This window comes from Pongo pygmaeus, chromosome 20, assembly GCF_028885625.2.
Source record: "Pongo pygmaeus isolate AG05252 chromosome 20, NHGRI_mPonPyg2-v2.0_pri, whole genome shotgun sequence".
Taxonomy (NCBI): domain Eukaryota; kingdom Metazoa; phylum Chordata; class Mammalia; order Primates; family Hominidae; genus Pongo; species Pongo pygmaeus.
The window spans coordinates 14,710,644-14,722,527 of record NC_072393.2 but is presented as its reverse complement, the minus strand read 5'-3'; the positions used below and the strand labels follow the sequence as shown (position 1 = coordinate 14,722,527).

The window sequence follows — 11,884 nt, the reverse complement described above, 5'->3', positions numbered from 1 at the left end:
GGCCAGGCTGGGCCTGACCCAAGCTGGTCTACCCGAGGCCCTGCCCACCAGCACCCACCCCAACATCCACGAAGGCTTTGGCAGGACAGGGGGGGCATTGCTGGCCCCACAGAATTGGAGTTAGCCTCCCTAGCTCCAAAGCCCAAGGGAGGGGGTTAGTGGCACCCCCTGCAGCCGCCCCAGCCCGCCCCAGACGACGCTCACATTTTCCAGTGTTTAGATTTTATCCGCTTTATTAATGAGGCAAGAGGCCCGATCCTCGGGGGCGGGGGAAGGGGGCTGCTCCCGCCCTGCTGGGAGGAGGGGGTCACAGGGGGCCAGACCGACTCCAGGGAGCCTCACTCCTCGTGGAGGGAGCCGCTGGGGCCCAGAGTGGCCCCCGCCCATTGCCAGGAGCAGGGGGAGGGGGGTCTCTGCCACTCCAGGCCCCCAGCAGGCGTGCGCGGGGTGGAGCAGCCCCTGGAGGCCAGCAAGGGCGGCGGGAGGAGCCGAGGAGCCGCCCCAGGAAGAGGGAGGGAGCAAGCGGCTTGCCGGAGAGCCAGGGTGCAGTGGGCGACAGGGCTGAGCAGCCGGTGATGGGGACCCCGCATCCCAGGCAGTGCCGGGTAAGCGGGTTGCACATGAGGGTCCCTGACTGGGGAGGAGGAGGGCATGAAGGGGTGGGGCCATGGCCACCTGCTGTCCGTCCTGTGTCCCCGGGCTCTTCTCCCCAATCTGTGTGTCCCTGTCCTTACCGTCCGTCCATCCTCCCTCCCCATCTGGCCTGGTGGGCAGTTCCACCCTTTCAGACCTCACCACCAGGATATCAAAGAGTGGATGGTCGTGGGGCCGCCTCCAGGCCTCTGGGGCAGGGATATGGAGTGGAACCGTGGGCACCCAGGGTGAGGCAGAGGTGATCGGGGTAGGGCCTGGTGAGAGACCGCAGTGGAGCAGAGGCAGGTCCATGGGGCAGGGGCAGAGATGGGTCCATGGCACAGATGTGGCTGTGCCATGTGGGGTCAGCGATGGGTCCATGGGGGACAGTGACATGGCCGTGGGGAGAGATGTGCCCGTGGTGGTAGAGATGGGGCTGGGGCATCGAGGATGGCACTGGAGTAAAGCTGACATGGGGAAAGTCAGGTAGGGCCACAGGGGCAGAAAAGGGTGAGAGCTATCAGATGGAGCCACAGGCCCCAGGAATTTGCTGCGGTGTAAAAATGGAAGGTGGGGGTCGGAGGGGTGGGACCTGTGAGGCCCAGAGGCACTGGCAGAGATGCCTGAGGGCGGGGCTGGGGGGAATCTTGCAGGAAACCATAAAGGGCAGAGAAAGGGCCGTGGGGTTAGAGGGAGGCCCTGGAGCAGGAGATGGGGTGTTGAGAGGCAAAAGAGAGGGAGAAGGGTTTCCAAATGGAGTGGCCAGGTCATTTGGAGTTGCCCATGGCAACTGCCATGGGCAGAGGGGCCGCCTGAGAACGCCATGGAGTCAAACAGGCCCGGATGTTCTGAGATGGCACCGTGGGCTGGTCCCCGCCCGGGCCCAGCCAGCCTCACTCTGCCCTCCTCTCCTCTATCCAGCACCCCTGGCGCCTGACATGAGCCCTTGCGGGCCCCTCAACCTGAGCCTAGCGGGCGAGGTGACCACATGCGCGGCGCCCTGGGTCCCCAACACGTCGGCCGTGCCGCCATCGGGCGCTTCGCCCGCGCTGCCCATCTTCTCCATGACGCTGGGCGCCGTGTCCAACCTGCTGGCGCTGGCGCTGCTGGCGCAGGCCGCGGGCCGCCTGCGACGACGCCGCTCGGCCGCCACCTTCCTGCTGTTCGTGGCCAGCCTGCTGGCCACCGACCTGGCGGGCCACGTGATCCCGGGCGCGCTGGTGCTGCGTCTGTACACCGCGGGGCGCGCTCCGGCCGGCGGGGCCTGCCACTTCCTGGGCGGCTGCATGGTCTTCTTCGGCCTGTGCCCGCTGCTGCTGGGCTGTGGCATGGCCGTGGAGCGCTGCGTGGGCGTCACGCGGCCGCTGCTCCACGCCGCGCGGGTCTCGGTCGCCCGCGCGCGCCTGGCGCTGGCCGCGGTGGCCGCGGTGGCCTTGGCCGTGGCGCTGCTGCCGCTGGCGCGCGTGGGCCGCTATGAGCTGCAGTACCCGGGCACGTGGTGCTTCATCGGCCTGGGTCCCCCGGGCGGCTGGCGCCAGGCACTGCTTGCTGGCCTCTTCGCCAGCCTCGGCCTGGTCGCGCTCCTCGCCGCGCTGGTGTGCAACACGCTCAGCGGCCTGGCCCTGCTACGCGCCCGCTGGCGACGCCGCTCCCGACGGCCTCCCCCGGCCTCAGGCCTCGACAGCCGGCGTCGCTGGGGGGCGCGCGGACCCCGCTCGGCCTCCGCCTCGTCCGCCTCGTCCATCGCTTCGGCCTCCACCTTCTTTGGCGGCTCTCGGAGCCGCGGCTCGGCACGCAGAGCTCGTGCTCACGACGTGGAGATGGTGGGCCAGCTTGTCGGTATCATGGTGGTGTCGTGCATCTGCTGGAGCCCAATGCTGGTGAGGGGCGCACCGGCCCCTCGAGCCACGCTCCTTCTCCCTCCCTCTCGGCACCCTCCTGCCCTTTGTCGTCCCAGGACTCCTGGGGCCTCCATCCTGGACTCAACCAAGGCCCCGACCCCTGGAGGCCCCACCTGCCCCGAAAGCCAGCATCGCCTTCTCCATCTGACCTCCCATCCTTCCTCCTAGCCGCCTCTCGCCTCTTCCTTTTTGGGGTCTTTGTAGCGCACCCGACTCACACAAGCCTCCTCTCCTGCCCCACTGTTATAAGCCCCCGCGCTTCATTCCCTAGTCCTTTCACCCAACCCCCTCGTTTTTCCTCTTTCCGGGATACCTGAGACTCCTCTACGGCCGGACCCCCACCCACTGAAGGTGTTTGTTTGCCCTCCCTTTTTTTTCCGCATCCGCTTCTCATCTGGATCCCCATTTACCCTCCCTGCGACGGCTGGCCCCTCCTCCCAGGCTTTTACCTTCCAGCCACGCCCCCACCATCCCTGCGCCCCCCTGCGCCCGCGCCTGCTCTATGGCTCACACCGGCTTCCCCCGCAGGTGTTGGTGGCGCTGGCCGTCGGGGGCTGGAGCTCTACCTCCCTGCAGCGGCCACTGTTCCTGGCCGTGCGCCTTGCCTCCTGGAACCAGATCCTGGACCCTTGGGTGTACATCCTGCTGCGCCAGGCCGTGCTGCGCCAACTGCTTCGCCTCCTGCCCCCGAGGGCCGGGGCCAAGGGCGGCCCCGCGGGGCTGGGCCTAACCCCGAGCGCCTGGGAGGCCAGCTCGCTGCGCAGCTCCCGGCACAGCGGCCTCAGCCACTTCTAAGCACCACCGGAGGCCCAACGACTAAGCCAGCCCACCCTGGGCTGGGCCCAGGTGCGCGACGCAGAGCCTTTGAGGAATAAAAAGCCATTCTGCGAGCCCAGGCAGGGCGGTGCGTCCCGTCGGGGTTTCGGCATCCACTGGGGCCGCGCGGGGGCTGCAGGGACGCAGCGTGCGGCTCCAGGGTGGATGCAGTTCCGGGGCCTACCAGAAGAGGGCGCGGAGACACGGGGGCGCGGTTCTAGGAGGCTCGAGGGTGCCGGGCCCGTGGGCTTGCAGGAGCAAGCGCACCGTGCGGGCGGCGGGGGCTGGGGCTCCGCTGGGAGCAGAGACAGAGGGTGTGGGGGGCGTTTCCTGACCTTGCTGCCGCCCTAACGGACTTCCGAAACCATTCTGCTCACTGCTACTTTAAGCTCTTCCAATACAGCCCCAAAACCCTATCCCCAAACCATTTTGCCCCATGCCGCTGGGCGCCCCTCAACACAATCCCGACACCCCCCCCATCTCGGCTTACCCACGCTCCCCACCATAAGAACAGCTCCGAGTCCACGCCGCCCCTTGATCCTCTTCAAATGACACCCCCATCACTAGAGACTCCCACGACCACCCAGCCACCTGCCCCCCAAACGTCCACACCTCCAAGCACGCCCCCACCCCCAATGACTGCACACAAGAAGACACGGAGGATGCAAGGATCGGGCAAATCCCAAAGGCCTTTTTAAAAACTAAGAGCTCTCGGGCAGGGGCAGGGGAGGGGGCTAGCAGCCCCCGGCCACGAAGTCGAAGTCCAGGAAGGCTGCCTGCTCCCCGGCTGTGAGGGGCCGCGCGTCGCGCGGCGGGCTCAGTGTGGGGGCCTCCCCGGTGAACTCCTCGTCGAAGTTGCTGACGTCGGTGCGGCCGGACAGCGTGGGCACAAAGGGCGGTGGCAGGCGCCGGGCCAACAGGGCTTCCCAGCCCAGAGTCTGCAGGGGAAGGAAGCGGAGGGGAGGGTCAGCCTGGAGGCTGAGGAGGGGGCGTGCGGCAGTGGGGACCAGTCCTGGGGCTTGGGGACCACGGAGAGGAGTCAGCATATAGAGGAAAAGTGGGGTGGGGGGACTGGGGCTTAGGAAGGATCACCTGCGAGAGCCTGGTGGAGAAGAGGGATTAGGAAAAGTGGAGGCCCGGCACGGTGGCTCACACCTGTAATCCCAGCACTTTGGGAGGCCGAGGCGGGAGGATCACTTGAGGCCAGGAGTTCAGGACCAGCCTGGCCAACATGGCGAAACCCCGTCTCTACTAAAAATACAAAAATTAGCCCGGTGTGGTGGAGTGGTGCGCGCCTGTAATCCCAGGTACTCGGGAGGCTGAGGCAGGAGAATTGCATGAACCTGGGAGGCGGAGGTTGCACTGAGCCGAGATTGAGCCACTGCACTCCAGCCTGGGCAACAGAGCGAGACCCTGGCTAAAAAAAAAAAAAAAAAAGGGAAAAGTGGAGATGTGGGATTAGGAGGGTCCCTGGGGGGAACAAAAGTGGAGGAGGGAAATGAGGGTGTCAAAGGAGGTGACGATGTTGCCCTGGAGGTGCAATAAGGCCCTTGAGGCAAAGCGGCTAGGCATGGGGGGCGTCTGGTGTGGGGTGATGAATCGGCCCTGGGGGAGGGCCGGGGTCACTGAGGTCCTTGTGGGGAATCTCACCCTGAAGAAGGGCTGTTTTTTCACATCTTCTGCATCTCTCTCGCTAGATCCCAGCCTCCGCTCTGGGTTCCTCCGCAGCAGCTTGGAGGAAGGAGCACTGTGTCAGGATCTGTCCCCTCCTGGGCCCCAGTGCCCCTCCCCAGGCCCCCCCCACGTCGGGGGTCCTTACCCTTCTCATGATGCCGATGGCTTCGGCCGACAGGAAGCGAGGATAGCGAACCTCGTCGTTGACGATGCTATCGAAGACCTCCTCCTCGTCATCCCCTGGGAATGGGGACTAGGGAGAGGGAGGCCCGGGGTGAATGAGGCCCCTCCTCTGGCTGCTCCAAACCCAGCCCGGCCTGAGCCCCACACTCTGCTGCAGCTCTTGGGTGCTGGCTTACTTGGGCAGGGAAATGCCCCATTTTATAGATGTGGAAACTGAGGCCAGGGAAGCAGAGCCAGCAGCCCTCAATCACACAACACATGGTGGAGGCAGACTTGGATCCCACCCTGGGCACATACAGGTTCCAGTGAGATCCGAGACACACAGGGGCGGGGTCTCACCTCACCAACCAGCATCTCGTAGAGCAGCACACCCAGCCCCCACCAGTCCACAGCCCGAGTGTATGACGTGTCCGTCAGCACCTCAGGGGCCAGGAACTCCGGGGTCCCACAGAAGGTGCTGGTCCGGTCCCCATAGCCCATCCCTGGGGACAGCAAGGCCACGTGAGGTTATGGGGGCCAGAGGAGTCACTCAGCCCAATGTGGGGTTGTCCACACAGCCAGCCCTGTCCCAGGTCAGGCTGGGGGGCACCCCAGTAGGGTTAGGGACCCTATTCCTTCCCCCTCCTTTGTCTAATCCCGAGGCCAGCCCCTCACCCTCCTTGCAGAGGCCAAAGTCTGCGATCTTGACGTAGCCCTCGGTGTCCAGGAGCAAATTGTCCAACTTCAGGTCCCTGTTGGGGGTTGGAGGGTTGGAAAGAGGAATGAGCGGGGGTCGGGGCCCTGTCCCCACAATGGGCAGTGTGCACATGCATGCACACACGCACACACCTGTAGACGATCTTGTGTTCGTGAAGAAACTGTAGGCCCAGCACCACGCAGGCGGAATAAAAGCTGCAGAGAGAGAGAGGCTGCTGAGAAGGGTGGGGCCACCCTGCAAGGAGGGAGGGTTACATAAGCCTGGCTCCCACATCCTCAAAAGCCCCCCAGTCTCCCCAAAGCTCTGGGAGGCTGAGGGAAGCAAGGCCTGAGGGTGGAGGGGTGAGAAGCAGGCTGCCAGCCTTGCGGGGGGACTGTGTCAGATGCTGTAGCGGGAGGCAGGGGCCTGGGCTGGGGGGCGGGCTCACACGGCACGGGGCTCAGAGAACACGTCGCTGTGGATGTGCAGCATCAGGTCCCCACCAGCCGAGTACTCCATCACGAAGCACACGTGCTCCGGTGTCTGGAAACAGCCGAAGAGGTTCACCAGGAAGGGGTGTCCTGCGCTGGTCACTGCTGCCAATATCCGCTTCTCACACATCAGGCTGGGGAGGGGTGGGGGACAGAAGTCAGAGACCATGGCCACCACTTACCCCAGACTCCCAGATGGCAACCAAAGCCCATACAGAGGGAAGCAGAACTGAGAAACGTCATCTCAGCACCTGGATACAGCCATGCCTGAAGGCAGCACACTCCTAGACTTTTCTGATCCAGACCAATAAATTTCTTTACTTGTTTCAGTCTTTCTCATTTGGGTTCCTGATTATCAAAGGGATGCTGGGAAGACCAAGTACAATCTCAGTGCCTGTACCGAATGTTTAGAGGGGTTAGGCACTGTGTAGAGAGCACCTGACAACCATGTGTGGAAGGCAGTAGCATTCCGCTTCTCCACATCAAAAGGGGTTCTTTTTTTTTTTTATTTTTGAGACAGAGTCAGGCTGGAGTGCAGTGGTGCGATCTTGGCTCACTGCATCACTGCAACCTCCGCCTCCTGGGTTCAAGCGATTCTCCTGCCTCAGCCTCCCAAGTAGGTGGGACTACAGGCACCCGCCACCATGCCTGGCTGATTTTTGTATTTTTAGTAGAGATGGGGTTTCACCATGTTGGCCACACTGGTCTCGATGTCCTGACCTCAGGTGATCTGCCCACCTCAGCCTCCCAAAGTGCCGGGATTACAGGTGTGAGCCACCACGCCCAGCCAAGAAGCTGAGGTTCTGAAGGGAGAAGTGACCTCCGCAGGATCTCCAAGCCCATGCTGCAGAATTGAGATTTGAACCCAGGAACCTGACCCCAAAGCAGAAGCAGTATGGTGGCACCACGAAGGGCACAGGCTTCAGAGCCTGAGTCTGTAGCTTTGAATCCTGGACCTGCTGCTTACTGGCTGTGTGACCTTGGGTAAATTGCTCAACCTCTCTGTGCCATCAGTATTTATCTTATAGGGCTACACAGAAGAACAAATGAATAACTGTTCTAAGAGCTATTATTATCTTGATATTAGGCTAGTAGGTATTGGTAATTTTTTGTTTGTTTTGAGACAGGATCTCACTCTGTTGCCCAGGCTGGAGTGCAGTGGCGTAATCTCAGTTCACTGCAACCTTGACCTACTGGGCTCAGGCGATCCTCCTATCTCAGCCTCATGAGTAGCTGGGGCTACAAGCATGTGCCACCACACCCAGCTAATTATTTTGTATTTTTTGTAAAGATGGGGGTGTCACCATGTTGCCCAGCCTGGTCTTGAAATTCTGAGCCCGAGGGATCCACCTGCCTCGGCCTCCCAGAGTGCTGGGATTACAGGTGAGAGCCACTGTGCCTGGCGTTAGTGACTACTATGAGTCACTCTCCCTGCAGCTCCAAGGAGAGAACTCATTTCCCAAAAGAGAAGACAGAGGTCCCCAGAGGACCACGGCAGGTCCCCACCTCTCCACCTCGTCTCGGGCCACAATGTCCCCTTTCTTCAGAGCCTTGATGGCAAACAGCTCCCCACTGGGCCGGAATTCGGAGAGCAGCACCTGGAACCACAGTGGGCAGGGGTGGTTTTAGTGGCCAGCCAGGGACCTGGGGGGTTCTCCCAATTCCCTACCCTCCACCTCACCTTCCCAAAATGACCCCGGCCCAGCACTGCCAGGAACTTGAAATCTTCGAGGGTCAGAGGTGACTTCCTCAGAGGGCTGTGGAGACAGGCCACTGGTGAGAACAAGGACAGCAGGCAGGGGTGGTGGACAGGGGGCCAGGGAGTGGTGTCACCTGCACAGGGCGGGGCCTGGGGTCTCCTGGGTCTCCGAAGGCAGCTCAGGAGTGGTGGAGGATTCCTGGATCGGGGAGCTCTGTGGCGGAGAGAGGAGGCCAGAGCAAGGGGAGTCAGACATGCCCTCATAACCACAACAGCCTCCGAGGCCCTGCAAGATCAGCCCCCGACCTCTCTGTCCTCACCTCTCCTCCCACGCAGCCCCTCACTCACTCTCCTCCAGCCACACGCCTGCACCACCACGCCCGGCTAATTTTTGTATTTTTAGTAGAGACGGGGTTTCACCATGTTGGCCAGGCTGGTCTGGAACTCCTGGCCTCAGGTGATCCACCCGCCTCGGCCTCCCAAAGTGCCGGGATTACGGGCGTGAGCCACCATGCCCAACCTGAATTTTTTTTTAGAGACAGGGTCTTGCTCTGTCGCCCAGGATGGAGTGCAGGGGCGCAGTCATAGCTCAGTGCAGCCTCCAACTCTACCTCCGCCTCCTGAGTAGTTGGGACTAAAGGCTTGCACCACCACGTCCAGCTAAGTTTTTCTTTTTTTTTTTTTTGAGATGGAGTTTCGTTCTTGTTGCCCAGGCTGGAGTACAATGGTGTGATCTTCGCTCACTGCAACCTCCGCCTCCCAGGTTCAAGTGATTCTTCTACCTCAGCCTCCCAAATAGCTGGGATTACAGGCATGTACCACCACGCCCGGCTGATTTTTTATATTTTTAGTAGAGACGGGGTTTCTCCACGTTGGTCAGGGTGGTCTTCAACTCCCGACCTGAGGTGATCCACCTGCCTCAGCCTCCTCCCAAAGTGCTGGGATTACAGGCGTGAGCCACCACGCCCGGCCTAATTTTTGTAGAGATGGGATCTTGTTCTGTTCCTCAGGCTGGTCTCAAACTTCTGGGCTCAAGCGATCTTCTTTGTTCAGCTTCCTGAGTAGCTGGGACTACAAGTGCAAGCCATCATGCCTGGCTCGACAATGTCCATTTATTATTATTATTTTTATTATTTTTGAGACTGATTCTCACTCTGTCACCCAGCCTGGGGTACAGTGGTGTGATCTCGGCTCACTGCAACCTCTGCCTCCCGGGTTCCAGCAATTCTCCTGCCTCAGCCTCCCGAGTAGCTGGGATTACAGGTGTGCGCCACCACGCCCGGCTAATTTTTGTATTTTTAGTAGAGATGGGGTTTCACCATGTTAGCCAGGATGGTCTCGATCTCTTGACTTCGTGATCCACCTGCCTTGGCCTCCCAAAGTGCTGGCATTACAGGCATGAGCCACCACGCCCAACCCATTACTTCTACTTTCTAAAAAATGAGATCTATAAAAAATTAGCCAGGTGTGGTGGTACACGCCTGTAGTCCCAGTTACTTGGGAGGCTGAAGTGAGAGGATCACCTGAGCTCAGGAGGCCAAGGATGCAGCGAGCCATGACTGCGCCACTGCACTCCACCCTGGGTGGCAGAGCGAGACCCTGTTTCAAAAAAAAAAGATAAAAGATAAAATGCGTTCAGGCTGGGCGCAGTAGCTCATACCTGTAATCTCAGCACTTTGGGAGGCTGAGGAGGGGAGAACACTTGAGGTCAGGAGTTCAAGACCAGCCTGGCCAACATGGTGAAACCCTGTCTCTACTAAAACCAAAAATTAGTCGGGCATGGTGACACATGCCTGTAGTCCCAGCTATTCGGGAGGCTGAGGCATGGGCATCTTTGAACCCGGGAGGCGGAGATTGGAGTGAGCAGAGATTGGGGTGAGCTGAGATCGTGCCACTGCATTCCAACGCCCATTCTGGGCGACAGAGTGAGACTCTGTCTCAAAATAAATAAATAAAATGCATTCAGTGAGGTGGGCAAGAGGAACAGGTTACATATGCATCCACCCAGGAAACCATCAGCCAGCCGAGGAGTTGGCAAATGCTGGCTGGTGGGCCAGCCTGTTTTTATAGTTTGTAAGAGCTAAGAATGGCTTTCACTTTTTTTTTTTTTTTTAAGAGATGCAGTGGCTGGGCACGGTGACTCACACCTATAATCCCAGCACTTTGGGAGGCTGAGGCGGGCAGATCATCTGAGGTCAGGAGTTGAAGACCAGCCTGGCCAACAAGGTGAAACCCCATCTCTATTAAAAATACAAAAATTAGCTGGGTGTGGTGGCACACACCTGTAGTCCCAGCTACTCGGGTGGCTGAGGCAGGAGCATCCCTTGAACCTGGCAGGCAGAGGTTGCAGTGAGCCTAGATCACGCCACTGCACTCCAGCCTGGGCAACAGAGTGAGACTCCATCTCAAAAAAAATAAAAAGAGAGAGATGGAGTTTTGCCATGTTGTTCAGGCCAGACTCCAACTCCTGGGCTCAAGTCATCCTCCTGCCTTGGTCTCCCAAGTAGCTGGGACCACAGGTGAACTGATTTTTACATTTTTAAATCGTTGGGGGAATAAAAAAAAAACAAAAAAAGGAATAATATTTCATTGCCCATGAAAGTTCTACAATGTTCAAACTTCCGCGTGTACTACCAATAAGGTTTTACTGGAATAGAGACACGCTTACAGTGTACATATCGTCTGTGGCTGCTTTCAAACTACAAAGCAGACAGGGACTGTCTAGCCCACAAAGCCAAAAATATTGACTCTCCGGCCCTTTCTGGAAAACACGTGCTGACCTCTGACCGAGATCAAGATAAGGAACATTTCCATCACCCGGCAGGTCCCCTTGTGGCTCCCAGCTTGCGGTAGACTCTGCTTAGAGAACAGCACTCTCTCGATCATTCTATCATTGACGTGAGTTTTAAATATGCTCGTTTTACAAAGCAGTGCACTGAGGCACAGAGGTGAAGTGCAGAGCCAAGAGGTGGCAGGGCAGGGGTGGGAACCCAGGGGGTCCAGCCCCAGAGTTCACAGTTTTATTTATTTATTTTTATTTTTTGAGACGAAGTCTCGCTCTGTCACCCAGGCTGAAGCGCAGTTGGTGTGATCTTGGCTCACTGCAACCTCCGCCTCTCAGGTTCAACTGATCCTCCTGCCCCAGTTGTCCGGGTAGCTGGGATTACAGGTGCCTACCACCGCACCCGGCTAATTGTTGTATTTTTAGTAGAGACGGGGTTTCATTGTGTTGGCCAGGCTGGTGTTGAACTCCTGGCCTCAAGTGATCCACCCGCCTCAGCCTCCCAAAGTGCTGGGATTACAGGTGTGAGCCACTGCGCCCAGCCTGTTTTGTTTTTTGAGATAGTATTTCGCTATGCTGCCCAGGCTGGAGTGCAGTGGCAGGATCATGGCTCACAGTGGCTCACTGTGTTGCCCAGGCTAGTCTCAAACTCCTGGGCTTCAGCAATCCTCCCATGTCAGCCTCCCAGAAGTGCTGAGGTTATAGGCATGAGCCGTTTTTTAACCAGGATGGGGATCTGGGCACACGTTTTAACCAGCATAGAGATCTGGGCCCTGGTTCTGCCACAGACATGCTGCGTGGCTCCAGGGAAGTTCCTAGTGGTCTCTGAGCCTGGAGCAGGATCCCTGACGCTGCCCAGGCCAGGCCTACGGGGATAGAAGGGGGGACCCTCACCAGGCTCGATGGGCTGGAAGGAGGATCCCGCGAGCTCTTCTGAGGTGAGCTGTCCGAGTCAGTGCCGAGGTTCAGCTTCTCCACCGATATGTCACTGCAGCAGACGAGAGGAGGGTGTGTCTGGGACCCGGGACC

At 59.5% G+C, this 11,884-nt stretch overlaps 2 protein-coding genes across 4 annotated transcripts in view; one reads left to right on the top strand and one right to left on the bottom strand.

The window, feature by feature from the left end:
* The first annotated feature begins 1,560 nt into the window (after window positions 1–1,560).
* Window positions 1,561–3,429, top strand: PTGER1 (prostaglandin E receptor 1). The gene is made up of 2 exons (XM_054461751.2): window positions 1,561–2,513; window positions 3,063–3,429. Exons 1-2 carry the CDS (start codon window positions 1,572–1,574, stop codon window positions 3,327–3,329), a joined length of 1,209 nt encoding a protein of 402 aa, XP_054317726.2. The 5' UTR covers window positions 1,561–1,571; the 3' UTR covers window positions 3,330–3,429.
* A 592-nt stretch (window positions 3,430–4,021) lies between these two features.
* Window positions 4,022–11,884, bottom strand: part of PKN1 (protein kinase N1) — a 39,373-nt gene continuing 31,510 nt past the window's right edge. For all 3 annotated transcript variants that reach the window (XM_054461746.2, XM_054461744.2, XM_054461742.2), the window contains 11 exons: window positions 11,750–11,843; window positions 8,208–8,287; window positions 8,056–8,131; window positions 7,881–7,972; window positions 6,332–6,508; window positions 6,036–6,098; window positions 5,862–5,938; window positions 5,547–5,689; window positions 5,170–5,277; window positions 5,001–5,081; window positions 4,022–4,288 (listed from right to left, as the gene is read on the bottom strand). In XM_054461746.2, the coding sequence (XP_054317721.1) occupies window positions 4,085–4,288; window positions 5,001–5,081; window positions 5,170–5,277; window positions 5,547–5,689; window positions 5,862–5,938; window positions 6,036–6,098; window positions 6,332–6,508; window positions 7,881–7,972; window positions 8,056–8,131; window positions 8,208–8,287; window positions 11,750–11,843 (1,195 nt within the window). In that variant the 3' untranslated portion in view covers window positions 4,022–4,084. The remainder of the gene's footprint in view (window positions 4,289–5,000; window positions 5,082–5,169; window positions 5,278–5,546; window positions 5,690–5,861; window positions 5,939–6,035; window positions 6,099–6,331; window positions 6,509–7,880; window positions 7,973–8,055; window positions 8,132–8,207; window positions 8,288–11,749; window positions 11,844–11,884) is intronic.